Genomic DNA, 27,856 nt, shown 5'->3' with positions numbered 1-27,856 from the left:
GAAATCGAAATTGTAGGTGCGGCTGAAAGCCTGAAGTGGAAAGCCGACGCTCGCTCGATGGAAGGAAATGAATAATCAATAATCACAATTGGAAAATTTTCTATAAATTGCCAAATGCCGGCAAAAATTTACAGTTTAATTTTGTACTTCTGTCTGGAAATGGTTTTTCGTCGTGTGAGAAATGTGTTGCAATTTCTGGTGGAATTATTTCTTTCGAGTGAATTTTCTACGCAATTTTGGACCCCGCTTAAAAACAAAGAAACCTTCAAAATGTTCCACTCGTAGTGGAAGTGGATATCCAGTGCCATTGGCAATCTGTAGCATCCCGTCGAGAGCCATCCATTATCTATTTTCGCTCCCAGAAGCACTTAGCTCTCCCTCCCAGGCCCCCTCCTGCATTCCGCACCCATTCTGATTTGGGTAGGGAGTGGGGGGGGGGGGGGGCGGGGGGTGCAACACGTTTTTATCATTTAACTACGTGGTGGATGGGGAGAGCCCCGAAAATAAATTCCAGCGAGAGATAGAGAGAGAGAGCACTCTGGCATCAACAGCGTGGGAATTAATATCAATGTCGTTGCTCTGGTGCTCTGGTGCTGCCGCTGCTGGTATCAGCTCTCAATTTTCCTGCCACGGCCACCATGGCGTATGTGTAATGCCCGTACGGTTTACGGTTTACGGTTTATTCTCTTTTCGCCTTTTTTTCTGCTTTTTATCAATTAAAAGCCACTTCAAAAGCGGAAAGTGTCTGTGTGCAGACGACAGACACGACACCCGAATGCCAACACACACACACACACACAGATACAGACACCCATTGATAGTACGCTTTTGTTGTCAGTGTTGGGGCTCTCGGTTTGCTCTGGTTTCTGTTTGTTAGCCGCCTTTTGTTTTATCTCCACCAACAGCATGGCCATCCCAACCATACGCCGCGCCCCCCCCTGCCCACAACATACTCGGAATATCCTCTGGCAAATGCCACTCCACAAAATTTCGAACATTTCTATATAATATAGTGGCTGACAGTGCTCCCAGCAGGCACAATTCGAGTGGTATTTAATCACTAGAATGAGGGTATTGTTAGTCCTTTTATATGAATCAATCCTTGAATATGAAGACAGAACGGATGTACCTATATTTTCTACTAGAATTTACTATTTATAAGGGTTCTCTTTAATGTTAAATATGTTTAATAATATCCTCTCTCCTGCCAGGAAAACCCCTTGATTTCTGTTTAGTGGGGGGCCGTTTCCCAGACTAATTTTCACTCAAAGCAAAACACAGATACTCGCGCACACACACCCACTCGTGGGGCCCACATGTTTGGCGGCTTTTACGCTTTGACATAATAAAAACCAAACCAAACCGAAAACCCGACCCGATCCCAAGCGCACATATGACGCGGCGATCCCCAAAATACAAAAAAAAAAATAAATACGAAAATACCAAATGAGAAGCGGAACGAAGAGGGGGGTGGGGGGTGGGGGGGATCGAAGAGGCAAAGGCCGATGTGTCGCTGTGGCTGTGGCTGTCACTGTGGCGGTGCCAGTGGCGGCGTCCACTCAAAGCTAATGACCGACAAAGCGTTTTGTATTATTTTCAATTTCATTTTCACTATACACAAACTACGAGTATTCCTACGACCCGAGTAGTCGGACACTCTACTTGGCTACGAGTGTTCACCGATCCACCGTTCCACCGTTCACCGCCCTGCCCCGCCCTGCCCCGCCCTGCCGTGCATTAAATATTATTAAGATAAGACGGAAAGTGGAGTTCGCCTTATCAATCAGACGTCAGAGGTACCGCCGACATACACTCTTACACCCGTAGCCCGTAGCCCGCAGCCCCCCATACATTTTGCAAAGAAGAAGCACCAACTGGGGGGATCCAAAACACGGTTCTTCCATCACATTTATTGGAAACCCAAAAAGCACTGCCACAAGTATTCGCTGGTGTGTGTTTTGTTTTGTTTTGTTTTGTTTTGCTTTGCTTTGTGTATCGTTTCCCCAGAAATTTCCTCTGTATTTCCTCTGTGCTTCCTCTACTCTACTCTGCTCTGTTGTTGTTTGGGCTTACAATTTACATATAGGCTAGAAGTTATGGGTCTTTCAAAGAAAAGAAAGGAGTACGAGAATTCCAAGAAGAAGGCTTGCTGGCCAGGAAGGCCAGAGCCTCAAAAGCCAATTGCTAAATCAACACAAAACACGGCACCAAAACATAAGCCGCTGCCGCTGCCGCTGCCACTGCCGCCGACGGACCAAAACAAAAACCTCAAAAGTCATTACATATATCTTGAAGCCCCCTCTTCGCCCTGACGACCCTGCCTCCCAGCTGGATGCTGCTGCTGGAGCTGCAGAAATGCAGAAGCTACGAGCTAACAGCTTTTTATCTTTTGGCACAAGGCGGCAGGCGGCAGGCGGCCAAGGCAGGAGGAGCATTGTTTCGGCCTCCGAAAACCAGTCCTGCTGTCGAAGCCCGTTCCGATTCGAACCAAAACAGAGCCAAGAGCCGAACACCATATAGGGTCGCTGGCATGTCAACGAAAAGGCGAACGCTCGAACGCTTGAACGCTTGAACGCTCGAACGGCAACTTCCTGGCTAATATTACGAAAATTGCTTATACCAGGCTATTGGCCCCACTCTACGGATGCATGTCCACTCTTTTGCGGTGGATCAGCAGCAACCAACAACAAAAATCGTCCAGAGTCAAAGTTGGAAGTTGCAGCTTGAGGAGGTCCCTCTCCTCTCCTCTCCCCACCGCCCAGAGCCCCTGCTCCCGCCAAACCGAGTTCAAGTCGCGAGTGTATGGCGGCGGCCTGTCAGAGCACAGCCAACGCGATTCGCCTGTTGCCTTCTACCGTAATTCACAACAACCATAATAATACCAACAACAACCATTATAATAACAGCAGAAGGCAACAGCACAACACCACAACAGCAACAACACCAACAGAAACAGCAACGCGAAGAAAAGCCAAGGCAAAAGTTGTGAAACCCGCATTCGAGGCGGCACAGTGGGCACAAGTTCGATTGGGGGGAGGGGCGGAGGAGGAGGAGGATGCTTCATTTTCGAGTGCGCTTTTCCAAGCTTATAATCGCTATTTTATTTTTGTAATTTAAACACAATTTGTAGAGAGTGGAAATTTTGAAAACAAAGTGCTTTCAAATTTTAATTTTAATATGATATTAATTGATTTTAATATTTGTTCTTATTTCAAATAAATAAACTTCATTCATTACAAAAATTACAATTTTTTTTTAGTTAACATAATTTTTTGTTTTTTTAATGTTTTTAATTTTTTATTAAATATGGGCCGTAACAAAAAGACTTTTAAATACATTTATGTTTAATTCAACATTTTTTTTAAACTAATTTTAATATTTGTCATTAAAAACTGAATATTTTATGCAAATAAGGGTGTATTTCCGATTCAAAAAGCACTTCTTTGAGTTCCTAAGACTCTACGTAAATTCCCTTGAAATCCCTCTCTATTTCCAGCTCTCGTATTTGGAGTATAAGTATCTCTGATAATCCCCATTTAAACACACACATGCACACACACCAAGACTCTCTTGTCGTGTGTCTTTTGTCCCACTGTGGGGACGGCCTCTGGTGCCGCGCCTCAAAGCGAAAAGCGCATCTTTTGAACAGAGCGCAAAGCGCAGTTTGGCTGAGGCCGCACCGCCGCATTCACAGCATCCGATCCGATCCGAAGGCAGCGGCAGCAGCAGGGCACTCAACGCGAGCTGCGGCAAAGCCGCGCGCGGTGTGTATCTCAAAGATACAAAACAACGTACATACACTCGCTGGCTCGCTGGATCGCTGGCTCGCTGGATCGTCCGTCCATCTGTCCATCTGTCGATCGTCGTTCCGTCTCTAAAAACCGCTTTTGTGTATGGCCGCCACCGCCGCCGCCGCCGTGGAGATGTTTGGCATAGTTGGCCGGGCCGCGGAACTGGTTGGGATGTGGATGTGGATGTGGCTATGGATGGAATGGGATGGTGGAGCTGGAGATGGGGGATGGGGAATCGAGTCGGAGCAGCAGCTTGCAACGACTCTGCCGACTCTGCCGCCTGCCGCCTCGGCTCAGTTATTATTATTTTTGCTTGCGGCGGCGGCGGCGGCGGCTCAGCCTCTTGTTGTTGTTGTTTTATCAACGTGAGGGTTTTAAAAGGTTTTTGTGTATGAGAGTCGGTCTGTCCATCGGTCCGTCCATCGGTCCGTCCGTCGGTCTTGGCCTCGTAGCAGCTGCCTTTACCTTTACCTTTACCTCTCTCTGCGTTTACGTTTACGTTTACCTATGGCTTTACCTTTACCTTTGCCTTTGCCTGCAACAGGTAAGAAATGTTCGTACGTTGTTTTTAAACGGCGTCGGCATTTCAATTCGCTTTATTTTCATTTTTCTCTCTCTCTCTCTCTCGCTCTCCCTCTCTTGGGCTCTTCCTTTAACTCCTGCCTCTCTGGCTCATCGAATTTTTGTGGCTGTGGCTGTGCCTGCTGCTGGCTGCTTTCTTTGAAGTTGCATGCTTCGGTGTGCCTTTGGAGGTTTCCTTTGAATCCCCCGGTGCATCTGCAAGCAATTAGTGTATGGGGGCCCCCGTCCTGGCGGCCAACAGCAAAAGGAGACTCTCGTCTCGTCTCGACTCGACTCATCAGGAAGGGTTCAAAGTGTTGGCCTGGCATTTAATTGGCGCAGACCAATTGCCAGTAGAGATCCCCCCCTCTCTCTCTCTCTCTCTCTCCCTCTCGGAAAAAAAGGGAGTACGGAGACGGCATACACTCGTATTTCCAATGAATTTGTGGACAGAAAACAACAGAATGGGAGAAGAAAAACAAAAAACAAAACATTGATTGATTGATGTTCCTTCATCGATTCGGACATCAACGTCGCGTCTCGACCGTTTGGCAGAAAGGTCGTCCGCATTTCCAATTCCGATTCTCGGCAGTTCTCGGGAGCTCTCGGGGGTTCTCGGGGGCTATCGGCAGTGCGCAGGGGTTCGTTCTGCGGTACGCTGTCCCTTGTTTATTTACGCGTATGATACGAGTATGCTACCCATGACTAAGGAGAAGGAAGGAAGGTCTCTATAGCAGGAGCCAAACGTTCTATTGATCACGACTGCACCGGCGATCCCATCCCATCCGATTCGAATCGATCCGATCCGATCCGATCCCTTCTTTCTGTGTATCTCTACAAACACTTCGATCTGTTTTCCAAAAGAGAAGAAAAAAAACTGTCTATTTTCCATGCGTCGTTTTTCTTTTGATGTTTTGTAGTTGTTATTCCTCTGTTATATGCCCCGATTTTCCATTTCGTTCTATTTTTGTGTGTATCGTCCCATCCTGCTCCCTCTCCCGCTCGCTCTCGCTCTCCCTCTCCCTCTCCGCCGAACGAACGACCACAAGCGAAACATTCTCCGGCTGTGTACCCGACCCCGGGTATCTGTATCTTCAAGATAAAAATGCAGTCCGCTGGGGGATTGCCTACATTTCATTTTCATTCTTCTTCCAGCCGATCCGTTGTTATTGTTGTTTCTGCGTAATTATTGGAAAAGGATGTGGGAGAAGCCCTTGACTGAATGAATTCTGAATAGAAGATAGATGGGTGGATGGGTATCTGGGTATCTGGGATGGCTGTGCTGTGCTGTGTGTGAGTGTATGTGTAGCAGGGCAGAAGGGCCATATTTCAGATCTTCAATGCCAGATTGTTGCATGTTAATGGGGGGAATGGGTCTCTGATAACACAACCAGCCAGCCACATCCAAGAGAATGAATGGAGGAGGCTTTTTGCATTGAATATTTAACATTGAAGGATTTAGATAGCAAATTATAAGAAAAGTGGAATAAGTAGAGGATTAACCTGGGAACCCAACCAAATCCTATTAAAAATTACAGCTGACCAATGATTTAAATGTGCACGAGTATATCTACTCTCGAAGTAGCCCCAAAATCACATAAATGTCGACTTCCAGGTAACATTTAAATTCAATTTATTTTCGTATTTTCAACAAATTGTTTCCCCCGAACTCTCGCCTGTCGCAACTTTAGCACTCCCCAAGAGCATTACCATCCATCTTTTCATATCTGTTGGCAACTATCTCTCTGTCTTGCTGTCTCTCTGTCTCTCTGGAAATTCACTAAACAAGTTGAGGAGAGCGCTTTGGCTTTCTCGCTTACCTGAGAATTGTTTGTAGCCGCCGAGTATTTTATGCTTCCACCATTTGACAATGTTGCCCGCCATCTCGAATGCTCGAATATTTATATATATATATATATATTTATATATATGTATATGTGTGTTTTCCTTTTGCTGGTTAGCCGTAGATGCAGTTACTTCTTGAATATTTTCGGCTCTTTCTGGCGTGTGTTGGGACGGGGTGGGGGTTGGTGTTGCTTGGTTGGGTTGAAAATTTACGACCAGAGGAGGATGCCAGGAGAATGCCAGGAGGACCGACCTGCAGCAGCCCAAAATGTTTTACGGCCTTTGTGTGTGTGCGCGCTGCTCCCCTGCTGGATATCCTTTTGTGTAAGGATCCCGGATCCCGTAGTAGTCCTGCCTCTAATATACTCTCCTCAGGTAGAAACTTCTTCACCGTTGTCCTGTGTTGTCGTTGTCCTGGGATTGTTGTTCCTGTTTTATGCGCTGCCGCTGAGCGACCTTAATTTGTATCTGGTATTATTTTCGACTGTGCGGGTGGCAGGACCAGGACCAGGACACTCTCTCTCTGTGGAGTGGCAGGGGCAGCGGCAGTGGCAATGGCAATGGCAGTGGCTGTGGCAGGAGGGGGAGTCGTAAAAGTTTTTACAGCTCTGATATGCTGCATTTTAGTTTAATTTGCGCATATTGCGCCCTGCTTTCAGTGTATGGGTGCGTATGTGTGTGTTTGCGTATCTGCCAGATACTTTTGCCTGCTGCGCGCGTAATTTTAATTGTAAAACATTTTTCGCCAGACTCGACTTGTTGTGGTTGTTGTTCTTGTTGCTGTAACTGTTGTCGTTGCTGTTGTTTTTGTTGTTGTTGTTGTTGCCCGACGGTCGATGTAAATAACTTGGCTGGCGGCTAGCGATTAAACAGCAAAAATACAACAACCAAAAAAAAAAAATGCTAAAAACACGATTTATTTCCAAATGAATTTCAAGAGACGCGAACGATGTGTTTTGGTGGTGTGGGAGGGGGGACGTTTTTGGGCTGTGGGGGTGTGGGGGTGGGCGACTTATTCGGGGGGTGTGATTGTTGCGGGGGCGGTTTTTCGGGCTGTTTAGCTTTTCATTTGAATTTTCTCTCACTTGTCGCGTATTCAACACAGATACGATACGTTTATATTTGATTTAATTTATACGTATATCACGGAAAAAAATTCATTTCGGTCCGTGGTTGTGGCGGCGTATCTTCTAGAACGACGAGAATATCTCTGCTTCGGATGTATCTCTCGGAACGACACACGACTCTCGCTAATGGCCGACGAAAACAAACTAAACGGTACAAACCGAACGCGGCGCTACACGGGGAGGCGACTCGACTCGAATCGACTCACAAAGTGGTTGAGGCACCAAACGTTCCACCCTACTGCTGCTTATACCATGGCCATGACACGCTCTCTGCTCTGTGCTCTCTCTTCGTGCGGACCTATATCGAGTGTTTGAGTACCGCGAAGAGCGGACGGTCCATACCTTTCTGAGAGGCATGCCATGGCTCTCTCTCTTTGGCTGCTCCAAGTACGTGAGTGGTGAGTGGTTTTCGAATGGAGGATTGAGTGTTGTTTTGATATGATATGGTTTTGTTTATTTAAGAGCGTTTAATTTGAGCATTTCCGTGCTCTTTCCGGCAGTAGCAGTGGTTTTTGATGGCACTTTTCCACGGGGACTGCTCAAATTTGTCGATATTCAATGGAGATTTACTGAAAAGAATATGATTAAATGTGTTTTTAACAAATATTTCAAGCTATACCCAGCGGCGACAACACTGAAATTTTAATATTTAAAATTCGATCTGGGAATGAAAACTTCAAAAATAAAACGAAAAGAAACAGAAAGTCTTTTTACTTGCATTTTGCTATTAATATGAAAATATTTAATATATGTATGTATTTCATATTTTATATATGTATATGTATGTACGTATTTCCTACAAATTGAATATATTAAATATGGACCCTAATTCAAAATTAAATAAAAGCGATTCCTTTTTAATTTTTCTTAGAATGTATTTTAAAATCGAATATTTAATTGAAATATCGGTATGTTTTTTGTTACTATACCATTTTTCGCAGGAATATGTGTCTTTTCGTTTTTTCTTAAGAATGTTGAAAAATAAATGGGATTCGAGTCGCTAAGATAGATCCGATAGACCTTAAATCTTCCACAAACACCTTTCTAATCTCATGCAGAGTGCTCGTAGGAGCAACATCTTCAAGTGCAACAATTTCCACGCCCCAAAAAGCGGAGCTTTCTTTTCTTCTCGCCTTTGCTGCGGTTCGGCTTGTGATTATACACATACATACAGACATACATAGTATATGGATAATACCCGGTTTTAATTTGGCTCCTATGCATAGCCGCCGCATCGAGCAATTTTGATTGTTTTTAAATTTGAGCGGCAACATCGGCGTTGCTTGTGGGCCCCTCCCCAGAGCAGCACCGCACCACCGCCTGCTGAGACCAAACATCAGGGCAATTACCCACAAGAAACCAAAAAAAAAAACTTAAAAAAAAAAACCAAGAAGTAACCCCAAACCCAAGCTCAAGACCCGACGATAATAACAGAGCAAGGAGAATCCTGAATTACGCTGAAAAAAAAACCCAACCAAAAAAAATACAAAGCTTTTTCTTTCTTCTCCGATCAAAAGCAAGTGGAGTCGGTGGCGGCGGCGGTGGCAGCGGGGGGGTGCCCGCGGGGCGGCACAGATCTTCCCCGGTCCCGAGCCGAGCCAAGCCGTGCCCTCGGGGGGTCCACAGGCTTTCGCACCGTAAAACGTTTTCGGCTTTCGGGGTATAATGGCGCTGTAATTGAAGAAGAACACGCGATCGCATAGAGAGGGGGGAGTGGGGAGAGGGAGAGGGAGATGGAGATGGAGAACCTCTTTCTAACAGAAGGGTTACGTTTCGTTTCGTTTCGTTCTTCCATTCTTCTGGATGGGCTTGGGCCTGGGCCTTTCCTGCCTCTGTCTTTGTTTCGACCTTCGTCGTCATCCATTGATCCATCGTCTTAATTTCATGATGTTCTCTCTATCAGATGCGGGGCCCCTGATTGATGTCAGGGATCTGTCCGCCCTGCCCAGATATTGATTTATGTTTTACCCTGCTCCTTCTCCTGCTGCTACTCTTTTATGCTCGTATCCCGTATCCCGTATGCCGTCTCCCTGTGCCGCTCTCGGGCATATTCTGTTTAATTTCGCACAATATTTTGCACTGCGTTTGACAAAAGTTGATGTACAGGCCAGGCCTGTGTCAGCATTTCCACTTTGACTGCAAATGTAATTACCCAAAAGCCGAGTGGGTGTATCAGGCGGGTCGGTTCGGGTCGGGTCGGGTCGGCTGGAGGTGGAGGTGGATGGCCTCGTCAGAGACTGGACACGGCTGGGATCTGGTCTGGCTTTGGTCTTCGGTAGGGGCCAGGGCCATATGTGGATGGATGGCAATAGGGTTCTGACATTTGCCCCGGACGATGACTGAGTGGCGACCATGGCAACTGTCACTGTAATTGACAAGGAAGCTGTATTGGAAACGGCCTCTCTGTCATTCTCTCAGTCTCCCAGACCCCCTTTCTCTTTATGTCCGTCCCAACCCCTGTGTAGCCCATATTTGTATGGCCAATTCTGATGAGTTTTTGAAGGGCTATGCTATATGTATATGCTTTATAGGTATAAATGTATGTATGAGCTGTATGTGTGTGTGTGCATGGGCTTACTTATTAGGTTAGGGAGGCTGCTTTTGCTGCAGGAGATAAACATAATTGCTTTTCTCTCGAACACGATTAATAGGAAAATACTCGTTTATGTATGTACATATGTATGTACATATGTATATATACTTTTTTACACTTTATTTATGTAAAGCATAATTCCAAGAACTGCCAAGCTATTAAAACATTCAACAGCATTCAACTTTGATGAGCTGCTGCTGCTGCCCCACATATGAACATATTTTCAGCAAAAAATATGAGACAAACATAAATTAGATAGGCAGATACATTTCCCAAACAGGGCTAGATCTCATTAAAAAATATAAAAGTATATTCCGTGATCAAGCTCGAGGAAAAGTTTCATAATTATTTCTTTTGAAAGTCGTAAAATCAAATGAAATCAAAGGAAAATAAAAATCTTCTATGTATGTATATGTGTAGATAGGGTCGGTCGGTCGGTCGTTCGGGTACATCGTCAAACTATTAAATAAATTAACTTTGTTGTAAGTGCTGGTCATAAATATTTATACTTTATTACGAGTATATGTTTTGTCATAAAATTCAAATGAAGTTGTCTCCCGACCCCCGTTCGCCGTTCGCCGTCGATGGTTGGCTCTGGACAACGCGTTTATAAACAAATTTCCAAAGCAATTATGAATTGTAGTTTTTGGCGCTGTCCGTCGGTTGTGGGACTGTGACTCCGACTGCGACTGCGACTGACAGGAAATTATACTATATTGTAAGGCCATAAAACTGACAGGCGGGCCAGGGCCCAGGTCCAGGCCCATGGAAATGGAAATGGAAGAGCCAAATGAGGCTCCCACAAGAGATCTTCAGTGTGTGTGTTTTTTGGGCTCTTGGTAACATGTGCAGCAACAGCAGCAGCAACTGCCCGTTTGATGTCTTCTCTCACTCATCATCGTTCGTTCTCCAGCTTTCAAATGACTTTTACCCAGAAGTCGTTAAAACAACGACGAAAATTTCCAATTAATTTTGATAAACGCGGGCCCACAACACCAAAAAAAAAAGAACCAAAATAAATGCATATGGAATTGGTGCTGAACGGAGAAATGTGAGCGGAAATTGTAACTGTACATTGAGTGTGGAGTGGGGAGTGGGGAGCGGGGAGCGGACTGTGTGGAGTCGAATGAGGGGCAGGTGCAACCAATTGTTGCTTATTAGCCCGAAATCATTAAAAATCCATTCAAACATCTCGGACCCACCAACAATTTTTGTCTACGCAATGAAGCCATTCCAATCAGCATTTTTTTTATGAGCTTTTGGGCTTTTTTCCGGCGCTTTTTGCCCGCTTGTTTCGACGGAATTTTTACGATTTTACATTTACAAGAGTCCACCATCCTATCCATCGATGTCCATCAAACGATTAGGCCCTCAAACAAATACAAATGTGTGTCTGTTGTGTGGGGGATTGGGATTATGGTTGCTGTGGGACTTAATGACCAGATTAATGATGCCAAAAACATGATGGCAAGCGATAGATTAAATGAGAGCTATAAAAACGAAATGACTCTGAGGGGGATGCCAGCAAGTGGGTGGAGTTTGGCAGAGATCAGCCCTCTTCAGTGTCTAGAAATATCTGAAATGTCTGGGAGATCATATCGGGGATCTGTCGGAATGTTGGAAATGTAGTTTCCGAGAAAATTTCCCAAAAGTTTCCCAAATTAAACACTACATAGAACAGAGTTGGCACTGCTAATCTACTGCACCTACAAGATTGAACGCAGACGAGTGCGATGCAGATTTGTATGCGCAGGTGGATTAGTGGGTCGATCTCTTCAGTCGCCTTCCAAGCTCTCCTTCTGATCCGCGCCCTAATTTCTCTCTCATTTGGCACTTGTTACTGCAACTTGTCTTCCCTCTCTTCTACTCCAATGGAATGGAAAGAAGAAGCCGAGAGGAAACGATTCCAACTTCCAATATGCCCTAACATTCACTCTACACTCCTTTTGCAGTAATGTTAATTTCCAGTGAGCAAAGAAGGATAGAGCATGAAGGAGAGAGCATGGAATGAGCGAGCCACGTATCCACCTACACAAGGTGGCTCTCTTTCGGGTCATATTTTATGCTCAGCACTACTGAGAGCGCTTTGATGCCATGTTTGATGGGAGACAGAAGAACGAAGTTTGCTGTTTGTATGAGCAAATTAAGACCCGAGCAGAGAGTGCGTTGCGGAAGCGGACCAGCTTGTATAATTTCATCATGCACCTACGCATGCATATCTGTTTCGCTCTCACGCTTTAATTTTGTTCACCCCGTCCAAGCGTGCATTTCCAAGTCAGCTCCAAGCCGTAAAAAACGGGAAAATGTTGGAAAAGTGTCTCCCTGGTGTCTAACGAAGTGCAGTTTAGTGGAAAATGTCTAAAAATGTTATGTTTTAGTGCTAGTAGAAAATATTGTGCAAAAGCGCTTAGCGTCGGCGCTCTCTTTCCAAGTGTCACGTTTGTAAGGTGAGGCACTCTCAGCAAGGAGCATATGTATAACGGCCCAAGATTATGGGCCAAAAGGTAAGAGAGACTGTGTTCATTACCCATTTTCTGTACTCTTTGCCTATTGTTTTGTCTTAAACTCAAGAGCATGCTATTACGTTTTACTTAGATCTCAGAACTTGTGCTCTCCTTCTAATGTAAATTGGTGTTTAGTCAGGGGGAATCTCTTCTCTTCTTCTATCTGATGCCTTGTCCAAGACAGATCTGGTGCAAGTCAATTGTTTCCTGAGCCTAAATGTTCACTAGCGATATCAACGCCCCAGTGCCATGAGTTCTGCGAGTACAAAAACGAAATTTATCAGACATTCTGCATGCCTTTAGCATTAGTTTGCAAACCCCAAAAGCCAATCGAAATATTTTTAAAAATATTCGTTTAAAAATAATCAAAACTTACAACACATAAAAATCTTGAATTTCCACAAAAACTCAAGTGGAAATCATGCTCTAGCCGCCGGCAAGAAGTAATAATTTATGCATTTTCATTTAGTTTTTCCAAAATAAAGTTTTCCATTTATTTTTCGCCTCAATCGTAAATTACAGACAGCTGGCATCGAGGCGTGAGCTTGTGGGGGCCTCTCTCAGGGGGCCGCTAAAGAAAATAAAAAAAACGCAACATAAAAATCATTTTTTAAAGTGCTGCCCAGCAACAACATCTCACTCCCTCCGCCCCCCTTGGCCTGTATCGGGCATTATCTACGCTGCCGTATCTGATAATGATCAACTGTTGGCCGACGCCTCAGTTGCCGCCTTTTTTTCTTCTTTACATTTTGTTTTTCCCTCTCTCTCTGTTTTTTTGCCTTTTAATTAAACGCTCTCAAGCCGCAAGTTGGGCTCAAGTCTGGCGCGCGGAGTCGTGCAAGTCGGCGGCTGCCCCTTTGAGGGAGAGAGAACTCTTCGGGGCTCAGAGGTTGCCGCCTCATTCAGTCATTCATGCCGCCGTCATTGCTTCATTATCCATGCGCACATCACTCAGCGGACACTCTGCATACTCGGGGGCCCTCTATCGCAGAGCGAGAGCGAGAGAGAGAGAGAGAGAGAGAGAGAGACGAACCCCAGCTCCATTTCCCCAACGAAGACCCATCCATAGATCTATCCATGCATCCATCCATCCATCTGTCTGGGGTCCCGTCCCTAACAGAAAATCAATTTTCTGTGTGCCCAAAGTTTTTCTTTGTGGCACATCTTTCGTCATTTTATTATTTTCAAGCACACACAATTTGGGATAAAATTTTAATTTCTTATATATGTAAATTGATTTGTTGGTCAATCTTTGGCAGACGAATTGGAAGACGAAGAGGAGCGGAACGAAGCGAAGAAGACAAAGACAGACATTGGTTATTTATTATTTTGGTACACTCTTTTATTGATGCCAGAATCTGAAGTGGCAGAGAACAACAGAGGTGGCGTTCAAGGGGGAATTCCTAAGGGAAATACGAGTATCATATAGTCCAGGGCAACAGCGGATGGTCCAAGGGTACTACCAAGGCTTTTTATTGGGAACAAAATTCCCAAAACCATAACACTCTTCATTGTAGAGTATCACACTCCAATCTCTGATGAAATAGTCTCTGTTCTGATGTACAATTCTGGCGTTTTTTAAGATCTCTGCTTTTTATTTCTGAATTTTTTTTTCTTTTTTTTTAACAAAGCCATACTTTTTTTGATAAAGCCCATATTCCAACCACACAAAGCGCATTTATTGTCTTAAAAAAAGGAAAATATGCTTTTGGAGAATAAGTCTTTTGATTTTTTTGGAGAGCTTAAAGTATTAGCTTGGTTCAATCAAACACGAAATATAGAGCGAGTCTGGAGCAACCCTGAAAAAGTCGTGTACCAAAAAAATGTTAGTATTTAAATTGTCATTAGTTCAATCACCCCTGCGCTTCGTTTCGTGGGTGCTTCGTGCGTTCTGCGTCTCAGAATGCAATTATTTGAGGAACGCTGTAAATCTTAGAGACTCTCTGTTCCGCCCACGCACTGACTGACTGACTGACTGACTGACTGAAGTGTCTTTAGCACCAGCAAAACCATGCTCCTGCATTGCGTTAACTGTATGCGTCACTTGCATCCTGGCGCCCCGCGTTTTTGTTCTCCCCCTCTCTCTCCGTTCCTGTCTGCGGAGGCGTCTCCTGCATCTTGCATCTTGCCTGCTTCTGCCATATGGTCGCTGCTGGCTTGTGGGTGCCTTGCGGTTCTCTGATTTATAACATTGTTTACACGGCATGCCAAAAATTGTGATTTACTGGCCATTGGGCGGGCGGCCACACGTGTGCCCATTTGATTGTAATAACTCATACGACCCGTGGTCCGCCCCCTCTCCCGTTTGGGCAGGAGGACGACTCACTCAGGCTCACTCTGCAAGGAACGGGGAAGTGAGGAGTGGATGATGATGACTGATGATTGGATGGAATGTAAAGTTTAAGGGCTTGCCAGCAGCTAGGAGTTCTCCTTGGTACTCGTCTCGCCCTTCCTTCTTGTAAGTTATTTTCTCCCATCACATTTATGATGTCTCCTATACAGATTTCTCATATTTTTCCTGTACTGGAGTCCTGAATGTATGTTCAGGCCTGGTGCTGCGTGTCCTTCGACTCCACTGCCATCCCAGGCCACCTCTGAAAGCCCCCCCCGATCCCCGGCTGTTCACACTGCATTCGCAGTGCAAGCATGAAGACGACAACGACAATGATGATGATGATGAAGTTGATGCTTGATTAGCCAGACAAACAGACGGACAGACAGACACCCGGCCTGACCCGATCCTCCTACCCCTTGCATGTGCATGTGGATGTGCATGTGCATGTGCATGCTCATTTGAGCATGGCCGGCAGGCCTCCACCAAGGCGCACACACACCTTTTGATGTTGCGCCGACATTTCAACCCAGTCTCGCGGGCTCCGGCTTGCGGACAGTTCAACCAAGTCGAAAGCCACCGCCACCCGTGCGAAAAAAGAGAGATAAAAAAAAAAGTCTGCAATAACTACAAAGGAATACGTTGCCGGTCCGTGCCGGTCCAGTCCGGTGCGGGTAGGGTAGGGTCTTATCAACTTGTCCAAAAGCTTTTGCGCTCGTTCAAATCAATTTGAAGCGGTTGGCAGCGAGTTGGCATCGAAGGCGGCACATCTCGGCATCGGCATCGGCATCGCCATCGGTACAGAGACAGAGACAGCCACACACATCGTTCAGGCGCATGCGCAGCGGTGGGATGGTGACTGACACATAGAGGGCGCTGCCACCTCCTCCTCAGCCGCCTCCCCCTGCCATCAGTCTCTTTCGGTTTGGGCCCAGCTGTTGTCGGCCTTTTGTTGGTCCGTTGCCATCGCTTTGTTCTTTGCCGTCCCCGCATTTAATGGTTGATTTTGCTCACTCGCTTTGCTGTGTTTTTGCGGTTTTTTTTATTAAATTATTATTTACTTTTATTACAAAGCGCGACGGCGACGGCGGCGGCGGCGGCATGGCAAAAATTGATGCGATATTTCAATTTGTGACGCCCCGATGCCCCGCGCGATCGTTTCATGTCCGACAGCAAAAAAAAAAAGAAAAAAAAACCACACGAAATTATATAGAAATAAATATATCAATGAGACCGCCTACACTTGAACTTCAAAGCGCTTTCCCAACACCCAGCACCCTACCCAACCCAACCCTTTTTTTGCTAATAAAATTTGTACGCTACCAAAAATACATACAACTGGGAGGCAGAGGCAGGGCAGAGGCAGAAAATGTGCTTCACTTCAAAGCAAAATTCAGGGGGGTGGCAGGGGGTAGGGGTATGGGGGCAAATCCCTCTTATAAACAAAAGGCAATTGAAATGCTCACTGAAAAGAGATTTTTTTTTGCTTTGTTTTTTGCTTTTTGTATTTGCTGCTACTTAAACGTAAGTTGAACCATCCCTGAACAATCTTTCTTCCTGTGTCTCTGCGGCACACAGCGATTTGTTTTGCCCGTCACTTTTTAATTGTTGTCAACCCACACACACACGCACACACACACACACACAGAATACAGAGACCCAAACAGATGGACATGAAGCGTGGGGCAGGCGGGAGGTAGGGTGGGGCAGGGCCGCACCCAAAGTCGGGATACATGAAAAAGACATCAAAGCAAATCTTGACAAGCGTGTATGCCTCTTATCTGCATCTAGCGAGAGCGAGAGAGGGGGAGAGGAAGAGAGGTAACCGACGGGGGAGACCGTTGCAAAAAGCACACTCACACATAGGCACGGGACATGCCTGCCACAGGAAATGCTTGCCTGCCTGCCGCTCCGCTCTGCTCTGCTCTGGTCCTTATGTGGGATACATTTCCTGCCTGGTTTCCACTGGCTCCTCCCCAGCACAGCCGTGTTCTCGAATGCATTTTAAAGTTGCAACCAACATAACCATTCATAACTGTGCAACAACAGCCACAACAAAGTTTTTAGACCCAAAAAAAAGAAAATAACCTTTGAGTAGAACTTGAGAATGGACATTGGACCTTTTGGGTACCCTCAAATGGGGCAGAAATTACTAGGAAAGGCGAGACTTTTTGCATGCTGGTGGACTTGGGCTCCTTGTCTCTTTCAATTTAGATGAGAGCCCCTTTTATGCTATACGAGCTACGAAGGGTCCAAAATAGGGGTACCCAAAACGATTGGATCTCTCAATTGAATCGATCTTTATTATTCATTCATTATAATTAATAATAATGAAAGAAATTCCAAAATAAGGGCTTCCGCTCGAACCGCTCGACAGATCGATGGGTCATCGTAAAGATCCACCATTAAGAGCTTTATTCTGCCAAGGAATCATCGGTTCCCTTGCCAAGGTTTTGTCATAACATCCTTATCCTTATCCTTAGCCTTATCGTTATGCCAGTCAATAATGAGACTTTGATTCGCCTCATAAAACGGACAGCAGAAGACTCTTCTGTGAGTCTTGGCCTGGATATGCCCCCCACTTGCCCATCCCCCGCACACTTATGTACATATTCTGCTCTTGTTTTTCCATGCTGCAACAGCTGCCACCATTTTGGTTACTTTTTCTGTTGCCGCTACCGCTGCCACCGTTGCCACTGCTGCTGCTGCTGTTGACGTTTATGCAAATTTTGTTGTTATTTTTTGTGTGTCACCAACAAAAAGAAAAAAATGGAAAAACATTAATGGAAATCTGGAAAAAGCCTCTGGTGGAAGGAAGGCTCAGCAATCGATAAATGTAAATTCCTGCAGTGAAAAGTGGAGAGCCTTCCGCCAGGAGAAGGAGTCCCAGGTCCTTTGCTTACATGTGAGAGAGATGTCCCTTTTTGTGGGTGATTTTCATTACATTTAATTTAATTTAATTAAATTTGTAAATTATGAATCTCAGAACTCAAGAAGAGAGACTTTCCATCAGGGGAAGGGAAAGGGGCAAGTAGGAGAAGGCGCATCTAAGGGACATCTAAATCATTGCCATGATAAGGGCAACGGGCTACGGGCTAGGGGCTACGGGCTACTGCTCCATTTACGTATATCCTGGGAAAACTTTGTCCTGTTGCGTAACTCGAAAGTAATTAAATTGAAACAGAGTTCAAAATGCGCACACAAAAGCCGGAAACTCCAAAGCCATATAGGGTGGGGGGAGGGGGCACACGCAGGGGCGTGGCATGCAACAGCACATATGTACACAGCAGTGTCTGCGTGGGATTTGTCCGGGCAGAAGTCAAGTGTTCCAGCAGCAGCAAAAGTGTTGAAGGCAAAATGGGAAATGGGACGAGGGACGAGGGCCAGGGCGAGGACTGGCAGCATGTTGACAGCCATAGTATTTCCCCCCCCTGCTCTCCTGGAGGGAGCTGGACTGCCGACACCCGACTACCGACTACCGACTCCGACTCCCCCTTACAATATGGAGCTATATGCAGTTATGATGATTGTTGATTTAGAGTTTTTAGTTTTTAGCCCCTTGCCAGATGGTTGTTGGGGGGATTTGTGTGTAGCATGCAATTAATTTTGTTGCCCGAACTTCAAAGGAGTTGCAAGAGCCGCCCTCTGGACAGGCAGCGACAACGATGATGACAACTGGCACTGGCTGCTGCTGGCTGCTGCTCCTGATCAATGAGGGCTCTTTGATGCAGTGGTGCCGCCCCCATTGGCTTCCATCCCCCTGGGGCTTTGGTCTGACAGCAGTGCTAATGGAGGAGAAGGTCCCAATCCCCCAATCCCCCAATGCCGCAATCCCCATACCAATAGCCGGCCCAAAAACCAATTCGAACTCTTTCTGTTCCGTTCCCATAGTATCTGTAACGTGAGACCCTTGGAATGTCACTAATTCTTTCCATCCACTCCACTGCGGAGCCTCTTCCTCTTCCCTCCTGTTGTTCCCTGCCTGTGGCCTGTGGTTGGGCCGCCTGTCAATGCGAGAGGACTTCACTTGACTCCGCTGCTCTGCTCTGCTCTGCCCTGCGCTGCGATGCGATGCTCTTCTTGCGGTTGACATTCGCGACGAGGCCTGTCATCCTATGGCCTCTCCTCTGCTGGTTAGCAACTCTGTTCATCTGTCGCCGCTTGCTCCATTCCTATTCTGATTCCCATTCTGATTGCCATTCTGCCAGTCCCATTCCCAGCTAACTCGGAAACCCCACAGCCTCCGGGGCCGCCCTGGGACAAGTGTGGCTTTGATGGGCGACGCGGCCGATTCGGACTTTCCGCTTGATAAGATTGACAATGAAACGGACTGAGAATGGGTTAGATATCTTTTGTGGTATGCAGATCTGATACAGATGTGTTACCAAAAAAGAAACCATAAGAATGTCCTAAGGGAAACTTGGAAAACGGGAAAAGACACCCATATTCAAAGAAAAATATTTGCTTTTTTGTATACAAACAGAATTTAACAGAATAGAATTTAATATTTATTTAATATATTTAAGAATATTTAATCCAAATATAAAATATAAAAAAATCAATATATACTATGTTTAATTTACAAAAAATATATATTTAACAAATATTTAATTGAAATATTAATTTTGTTTATTATTCAAATATGAAATAAACTCATATTTAAATCAAAACACCTTCTGTTAATGATTTTCACTCTCGGTGAGTATCTTTTGGTATCAATTTTGGAATCTGTAAAATTTTTATAATGTAAACACATTTCAGGGCTTGGATTTAGTAAGGATAACTAAGGATAGGCGGGTTGGACTCTTCTGTAAGGTATTTAAGGGAAGATTTGTCTGATGGAATTTCTGTCCTTCCTTTGAATGTTTTTCCTCCTAAGAAAACATGATATATTCCACATTTAATTAACCCGACGAGTCTCATTGAATTCTCTCTGTGTCTCTTAAATCTCAGCTGTGGCCAAAAGCAGGCCCTAATCAAATCACACGCACCACAATTGAGAGAGGCAGAAGCTGAGATTGCGGTCTGGTATGGGCCCCTGCTCTGGGAATGGAATGCCACCGCGCGTCATGTGGCATGTCAATTGTGGCCTACGGCTAGATATCACATTTCCAATGTCTAACCAAAAATATGCGCATAAAAAAGAAACGAAACCAAAAGCGTAGTGCATCCATCCAATGCCCAGTCCACCCCTGGGCCCTTTGTATCTCTCCTTCGAGCTCTCGAACCCTTGAGCCATCGCTCGGCATATGTGCATAATTACACTTTTATTAACAGGCAAGCGGCAGCCAGGAGAAGTCAAAGTGAAATTCTGCCACCCACAAGTCACCCACTTGCCACACACATCCCCCCTTTTCCACCCTCTCTTGGCTCCGCTTTCCCTTGCTTTCCATTCCATTCCTTTCCGCTATTCTCTTTGTCTACGTGCCTGGACTGTTGAATGCAAACAGGTGCCACTGAGCCCCTGACTGGAGCTGAAGCTGGAGCTGGCATGGCAGCCTTTCGCTTCCTGCCACCCTGCCACCCTACCTTCGTGAAGCCTGCATCCGCGGCACATCCTCAGAGACACTTGAGCCGCACTCGGCTTAAATGAAGTGCACACGCCGCCATGCACATCAAAAGCGGGGCCGACATTAGCCGCAGCGCGCAGTCAACTAATTAGACACGCCCCTTGCCCCTGCATCCATTTGAAACCATAATTAACGTTAACTGTTCTTTCTCTCTCTCTCTCTCTTCATTTCTAACTCTCATGCCCTCTCGCAGACACTCTCTATGGCTCTCTCTCTCTGTCTAGATTAGCATACCATTAAATATATTATTTGTATTTGTTCAGAGCTGAAGAACTGTTTAAATAAAGATGTGCATTAAATATATTAATTTTATGGCACTCATACCCCAAAAAATTCGTACTAAAAAGATAGGGAGGTGTCGTAGCATACGATGGCCTTTCACAAATAGCATAAATAAATAAATTCCATAGCATTTTAGGAATATCTTTAGAGATACATATATCGATGGATATCTGATAATTTTAATTTTATAAGCTTTAACTTCAGTAGAGTTTTAAATAATTCGAAATTAAGTTATTGTTTTAATTAATTTAAATTTAATTTAATTTAATTTTTAATAGGTATCATCTTTGGCCTGAGATTTATAAACAGAGATCACCAATAAGATTAATAATTAATAATAAAAATTAAAGTCGAAAAAAGTCAGCAAATTATTTTTGTAATAAATTCTTGAATAGCTTATATTTTTATTTGGTATATTGTTATTTTGAAAATCGAAAATATTTATATATTTTGTATTATGTTCCTTATGCGCCGCTACTGGTATTGAAGCCGATGACTGCCGCATTCTCTCTCTTTCTATCTCTCCATCTCTTTCTCTTTGGTATCGCTGTTCGAAAAAGTGACGATCTCTCCGCATTCTCTCGGAATATAAACCTGAAGGCCCGGCTATAAGGATTCGGCTGTTGATGCTTTTAGTTTTTAATTCCGGCAATGTTTTCTAATGCATTGGAAAAAGTAATAGATCCGATCCGCATCATGCAATTCTCAAATGAAACCCTCGATTTTTCGTTTGAATTTGTATATATTAATAAATTATTATCCTGGTTAATGTTTATTAAAATAAAAATTAGAAATAAGAGTTGTTTCTGATTTCAAAGAAAAATTATTTTAAAAAACATAATAGTCCCCAGAAAATCCTTGACTAAGAAAAAAACGTTTGTCTCAAGCTGCGATTAACTCATGTTTTATTCAACAATATTTATATGCGCTTCTTAATAGCGAATCGTATCGTATTTTAAAGTATACTAAAACAATGAAAAATACAAATAAAAAATCTACAATTAGTAAACGTTCTAAAAAACTTCTGCAACCATAAATTTGCCATCAAAAAAAGGACCCATTTAAGCTCTGAGAAATTCTGTTTAGAGACATTTAGGACATATCTTGCTCAATATATAGTATACATCTTGGGCTGAATTGTCTGCAGTTAAACTGCAATTGTTTATACACTTTCAAGCTTTTCGGTTTGTCATCAAATGGTTTTTACATACATACATGTATGCACATACATATATTGCTCAGTCTTCTAAATCGAAGTTTTTAAGGGGGGGAGGTATTGTGACAAAGGGGGGTACTAGGTAATAGGTAATATCATCAACAGACATCAAATTAAATATACTCGAATATCTCTTGGGGTTTTAAAAACTATTTACATAAACAGTACAACTTGGCCGAAAAAAATAAACCAAAGCTCCACGGACATTAACAACAAATCACGCCTAAGCCTAGTCCCTAAACGGTAGAGTTAATATGTATGCATTTTATAAGATATAGTTTTAGTTTCTGTTCTGACTATGAAAACCTTCGTTCTGTGTTGTCATCTTGTGATGCTTGTTGTCGATTGCTCAAATCGGAGTTTGAGTATATCTGCTGCTGTTGCTGCTGTTGATTAACATACAGCTGCAACGGCGATGGTACATGCCCCAGGAGTTGCACCACCGCTGGCGGTGGTGGTGTCATATCCAACGGTGTGGTCGATGCTGTTGTTGGCGGTGTCGTGTTGGAGCTGAAGCTGGACGAGCTGGAGCGTGCCGAAAGGGACTGGGCCGAGCGAGTGCGTCTCAGGGGCTCTGCTGGAGTGCCTCCTGGTTCGCCATAGCTATGAACCCTGCCCACTACTTTCAGGGTGGAACGATAGGGCGGCTGCTGATCCTGGCACGCTTCGCTGTAGTACGACTTGCGTAGGATGCAAGAAATAACCAAAAACGGAATAGTCAGAATACCAACAAAGCCGATTGTAATGATCACGAGCACATCCAGGCCCTCCAGACGCCAGTAATTAAGAGTATTTGCATGGGACTTGAGGAAATCCGCGCCACCCGAGTCCAGAATGAGCTCAATTTGGCCAACGGCCAGAGAGGATGGCGAGGGACCACCAAGACGTTTCCTTAGTTTGACTAAACTTTCCGAATAGCTGGTGTTCAGTGTTAGTTGCCGGATGCCGTGCAGCAGGGCATCATAGGCTATGGCATCGTAGTTGACCGTCAGCGAGACTCCATTCAGCTGCAGACGCTTGGCCATCACCTCCTGTTCGGCCAGTATGGGTATGGCCAGAATGGGCGTCTCGCCCATAACGGATTCCCATACGCTCAACTGGCCGCAGCTGCTGATGAACAGCTTGACCAGCGTGTGCGACAATATCGCCTGCTGGGGCCACCAATTGGCAATCATCACATTCTCCGGCAGCTCCAGACTCGATACAAAATCCTCGTTTTCCCACTTTAGCACGAAATGGAACTCCTTGAGGTGACCGAAAACATCCATGAATATGGCCAACTTTTCGCTGGGCAACTGCGCTGTCTGGACATCGGCACCGAGACTCATGTAGATGCAACCCCCCGCAGCAGACTCCATAAACGACAGGAGATGCTGGAATTGAGAAATTAAGAGATTAGCAAAATGAATTGATGGTAAATATCCCTGGCTTACGTTCGGCAATGGGCGTAGGTCCGTGCGAGCCGTCAAGTGGAGGCCACCCACCTCCACCATATTGGGCAAATAGGCACGCGGATAGTTTAGGCCCGGATGAGAGTTTATCAGAGCCAAACTGAGATTCTTCGTTAGATCCCGATACAGCGGCAGTTCCTGCACCAGCATCTCAAAGTGTTTCGAGTAGACCGTCTGCTGGGAGATCAAATGAAAGAAGCTAGGAGAAGAGCGAGGATTACTGCAGGCTCTCAGTGTGGATAGGATAGCATGACACTTACTTGTAGGTTAGACGCTCGAAAGTGCTCATGAGGCTATTGACGATCCGCTGTTGGGTATTCATGCGCTCTGTGAAGGGTAGAAAGTTGCTTGGATCCAGGGACGACGATTGGGGATTGCCGAACATGTTGTTTAGCCAGGAATTGGCACCGGTGGGACTGATTGCAACGGTGGGTATGCCATAGTAGTAGGCCAGGCTGTCATAAAGGATGCAAAGGATCATCAATCAAGGGGTTCTGCTGCTTCTGGTTCAGCTATTACTCACCCCAAGAGGGCATCGCTTAGAAACAAATCAACAATCAATAGATCAAACTGCTCGCCGCTGGTTAGCAGCTTCCGCACCTGCTGATCCGACAGCAACAAATCCACATTGGTAGTGCCCGCATAAATGAGCCGCGTGAAACGTTCCATCACACTCTGCGACCGCATCTGTTCCGGCTCAAAGCTCATGCCCATACCCACCCAGTTCTCCTTGAGCCCCTCAATGCGTATTTCCCTGATGTTTGGCAGTTCTGCATCCACTCCACCCGCCTCCAAGGCATGCGGACTGATCAGAGTGATCGAATGATTCCGCGGACTGGCCACCAGCTCCTGCAGCAGTCGTCGGCCAAAAAGATAGTGCGACTTCCAGACACTGGGCAGCACGGCCAGGATGTTGGCACAGGAGATGGCGCCGCAGAGCAGCGACAGGGCCATCAACAGCTGCAGCAAACGCATTTTTTGTGTGCGTGTGGCCTTAGGGCAATGTCCACATACGCATACGCCTCCACATTCGCATTCGCATCCGCGTACGTGTGCTTGTCCTTCACTTGGAAGCAGTTGATGCTTTTCCGGTTTTGCACAAACGCACACACACACACAGCTGGCTCCTCCTCCCTCTCTCCTGGCGCTGTGGGGCGTCTATTATTATCTGTTGCTGCTGCCGTTTGTCATCAACATCATTGCAGCATTGCACAATACCACCCAATGCTCTATTTAAACAAAAAAAAATTGCACCAAAACAACACGCGAAAGTGAAAGGGCCACAACCAGTGTGCTATACCAACAAAAATACGTGATTAGCCCACTTAAGCCCCCTTTATTTAAACAGGATAACAACTCGAGTTTAACCGCGGAAAATAGTACTAATAATATTAACAATAATTACTCTTAAGGGTCTATTCTATCCTTTGCCTTTACTGAAGCAAAAGACCATGATATCTTTCCCCTGATCTGCGCTAAAATTCTTCAAGATTCATAATTCTCGCGGAGTGTATAATAATACCCACCGGTCGATATGGGTTAAGTGTTCTCTGCCCATGATTGGAAATCATATTCCTCGATTTTGATGTTCGGTTGAGTAAAGCCAGCTACCTAGGACCCCCAGCCCTGAACACAAAATTTATTCCGATTGATGAATTGATTGAGTTTTTAGAGTGTTTCTAGATAAGGCTTAAACAAATAAGTCAACAAAACTGCAAATTTGTTTACATGGTAACTACACATATGGATTAAGCCTGCTGGCAGTGAATGGCAAATCTAAGGGTGGCTTGCCTTCTTTCGTTCATTCAATGAACTAGCTCGTTCTGTTAGTATGTTCTTATTTTTGGTGCATGGCCGTTTTAGTTCTCAGTGCATTTTTGTCCGCTAGATTCTATGTTACGCGATTATTATTACATCTAGATTTATTTATTAGATTTGTTAGCTGGAAAAATAGCAAACAGAATCGAACTAGGGAACATAAAATAACGAACAGAAAGGAGCGGTTCCGATGAACTTTTTCAGTTCGTTCACTACAGAGAAAAGCTCGTTCATGAACAACCCAACAACACTATTGTAAACAATTTGAAAATGGTCTTTGTTGTTTAAATTTGTTTCGCTGCTCTTGAAAAGCAATTGAGTAATAAATCAGTGCTAAATTGGGTTAAATTTGTTGCTCTGCCCAATGGTTGTATTGTCGCACCGGTAACAAGCAGACAAGCAAAAAAAATTTGCATTTTTGGATGGATGCCAAAAAACTTTGAACCGCATTAGACAGCAGAAAAGCGAAAAGAACAGCTGGCAGCTTGCACGGAGCACGCACCTGGGCAGGCGGATTTGATTCATTCAGTTGATAGCAACAGCCCCAACCCTGAGTACACAGAGCCAGTGCTCAGGTAAAGCGCAATCGTAAAACAGCAACAAGCAAGAAGCAAGAAGTGGGAGAAAAAACCGCCGGCTTACGTAAGCCACTTGCAAAAAGTCGAACCTCTTGAAAATGTCTCAGGAATTAAGTAAGTTAAGAATTACATATGTATATGGTATAGTAAACATCTAACACATATGGTGATAGCCCTTATCGATGTGGACAAGCCGCTGTACGACCTGACGACCTTCGCTGGCCGCTTCAAGTACTATGCCTGGATGACAGATCCCCGGACAGTGGTCCAGCCCAGTGAACGGCTGCTGGAGGCCAAGGAAATGATTGAGAAGTATCGCCGGGAGCCGGGCCAGGCGCAGTCCCTGGGGCCAGGGAAAGCGCTGGAGGATGTCCATTACAACATGAAGTTGTATAGCTCGGCCTTCCATCCCGACACAGGGGAGCTGCAGAACTTTTGTGGTCGCATGAGTTTTCAGGCAAGTCTCGTGATGTGTCCGGCCCCAAAAATAGCAAAACCACTGACGTCGTGAATGAGTTGCCAAAAAACATAAAAAAAGAAAGGGGAAAGAAGGAGAAACGAATGTGTAATAGCTTAGCGGAGTCCTCCTCTCACGCTGTCGATTATGTAGTATTTGTCTATCATTGTTTAGGTTCCTGGCGGCATGTTGATCACTGGCGGAATGCTGGCCTTCTATCGGACTGTGCCCGCGGTGGTGCTCTGGCAGTTTATCAATCAGTCCTTCAACGCGGTCGTCAACTATACAAATCGCAATGCCAATTCCCCCACCAGCGTTACGCAGCTTGGCGTGGCCTATGTGTCGGCTACAACCTCAGCCTTGATTGCTGCCATTGGATGCAAGAACTACTGGTCGAAGAAGGCGACTCCTCTGTTCCAGCGATTTGTACCATTCGCTGCTGTGGCAGCCGCAAACTGTGTCAACATTCCGCTAATGCGACAGAACGAGATACTCAGAGGCGTGGAGGTGAAGAACTCGGAGGGTGAGATTGTGGGCCAGAGTCGTCTGGCTGCCATCAAGGGTATTAGCGAGGTGGTCATATCACGGATAGCCATGGCAGCGCCCGGGATGCTGGTACTGCCTTTGATCATGGAGCGATTGGAAAAGCTGCCCGCCTACAGCCGCATCAAATGGATAAATGCCCCTTTCCAAACCCTGATGGTTGGATGCTTGTAAGGGGATCACGATCACCTATAAGCAATATGTCTGCTATCTTTTCACTCCCTTTTTTCCTTCCTTTCAGCCTCTGCTTCATGGTGCCCTCCGCCTGTGCTTTCTTCCCACAGCAATGCTCGTTGGACACCTCTACCATGCGCACCTTCGAGCCGGAACTCTATGAGGATATGAAGAAGAGAACCGAGGGAAATGTACCCAAGCGTGTCTACTTCAACAAGGGTCTGTAGGGACATGACATGACAAAGGACATTTCAACGGGGATGACAATAATTAGTCCATTGTGTAGTCGTTGTGGTTTCTTGTGTAGCATTTATTGTTTCAGATCGCGCAATATATTGCAAATTGTTCCTTGTGTCTCGTCTCAATAGCTGAAAGAGTAGTATTTAAGCTGAAAAAGTATCTCAACTACATAGCAAATGTATCTATCAGTCAATTCGTACTTAAATGGTATTACTTTCTGTGTATCTGGGGTGTGGGTTATTTTAGATCAATGATCCGTATTTGCAAAACTGTGCTGCTAACTAGTTCATAGCCTATAGAATTGTAAAGTTGTACCCGTACTATCCCGAGAATTCTCAGGCCCAACTAACCAGAAGAGCTGAGCGATACATCTGTCACCTCCCATGGTAGATGGTTCCTGACACAAAAGGGTCTCAGAATTCTCAGAACGGCGCACGGTATTAACTAATGGAGAAAGCCAGCTCAAATCAAATTAATTCGAATATTATAGAATTGGGAGTATTTCCTTTATTCCTTTAAAAAACTAGAATCTTTAATTGGCAAAACAATTTGCTGGTATCTCTGGCTTTTCTCAATAACCTATCCGAAGCAGAGGCAGCTTTTCCACTGACTTATGTATTTTTTAAAACTAATATACTCACGTGTTTTGTTCGATTAAGCGAAAAAGTGTTGAAATAAATGTTATCTAACGAAAATATAGATCACTAATGAAACTAGTGATACTTTTTGTACGGGTTTTAAAAACGGGTTTATTAATTATGTATCCTGTAAATA

General features: G+C 44.9%; 3 protein-coding genes across 5 annotated transcripts in view; 1 reads left to right on the top strand and 2 right to left on the bottom strand.

The window, feature by feature from the left end:
• LOC6601499 (protein naked cuticle) overlaps positions 1–6,979 on the bottom strand; it is a 40,725-nt gene extending 33,746 nt beyond the window's left edge. For all 3 annotated transcript variants that reach the window (XM_026992225.1, XM_002026525.2, XM_026992226.1), the window contains exon 1: positions 6,173–6,979. In XM_026992225.1, coding sequence (XP_026848026.1) covers positions 6,173–6,236 — 64 coding nt within the window. In that variant the 5' untranslated portion in view covers positions 6,237–6,979. The remainder of the gene's footprint in view (positions 1–6,172) is intronic.
• A 14,651-nt stretch (positions 6,980–21,630) lies between these two features.
• Positions 21,631–24,506, bottom strand: LOC6601498 (UDP-glucuronosyltransferase). The gene is made up of 4 exons (XM_002026524.2): positions 23,796–24,506; positions 23,533–23,727; positions 23,255–23,471; positions 21,631–23,194 (listed from the first exon to the last, which is right to left on the bottom strand). Exons 1-4 carry the CDS (start codon positions 24,245–24,247, stop codon positions 22,118–22,120), a joined length of 1,941 nt encoding a protein of 646 aa, XP_002026560.1. The 5' UTR covers positions 24,248–24,506; the 3' UTR covers positions 21,631–22,117.
• Positions 24,507–25,443: 937 nt separating this feature from the next.
• Positions 25,444–27,781, top strand: LOC6601497 (sideroflexin-2). Its single transcript, XM_026992208.1, has 4 exons — positions 25,444–25,782; positions 25,842–26,125; positions 26,300–26,838; positions 26,910–27,781. The coding sequence occupies exons 1-4, from the start codon at positions 25,767–25,769 to the stop codon at positions 27,067–27,069; spliced, it is 999 nt and encodes a 332-aa protein (XP_026848009.1). The 5' UTR covers positions 25,444–25,766; the 3' UTR covers positions 27,070–27,781.
• Positions 27,782–27,856: the final 75 nt, after the last annotated feature.

Source organism: Drosophila persimilis, unplaced genomic scaffold (assembly GCF_003286085.1).
Source record: "Drosophila persimilis strain 14011-0111.01,24,50 unplaced genomic scaffold, DperRS2 tig00000715-arrow-arrow-pilon, whole genome shotgun sequence".
Taxonomy (NCBI): domain Eukaryota; kingdom Metazoa; phylum Arthropoda; class Insecta; order Diptera; family Drosophilidae; genus Drosophila; species Drosophila persimilis.
Note: the sequence above shows the minus strand (reverse complement) of the source record. Positions and strands in the feature narration are given on the sequence as shown.

Excerpts from the sequence above, each read along its gene's own strand:
- LOC6601498 (XM_002026524.2), bottom strand. The coding sequence starts at position 24,247 with ATGCGTTTGCTGCAGCTGTTGATGGCCCTGTCGCTGCTCTGCGGCGCC. Across the intron at positions 23,728-23,795 it reads CTAAGCGATGCCCTCTTGGG|CCTGGCCTACTACTATGGCA; the intron begins GTGAGTAATAGC and ends CCTTTATGACAG. Across the intron at positions 23,195-23,254 it reads ACCTACGCCCATTGCCGAAC|CATCTCCTGTCGTTTATGGA; the intron begins GTAAGCCAGGGA and ends TCTCAATTCCAG.
- LOC6601497 (XM_026992208.1), top strand. Across the intron at positions 26,126-26,299 it reads GTGGTCGCATGAGTTTTCAG|GTTCCTGGCGGCATGTTGAT; the intron begins GCAAGTCTCGTG and ends ATCATTGTTTAG. Across the intron at positions 26,839-26,909 it reads ACCCTGATGGTTGGATGCTT|CCTCTGCTTCATGGTGCCCT; the intron begins GTAAGGGGATCA and ends CCTTCCTTTCAG.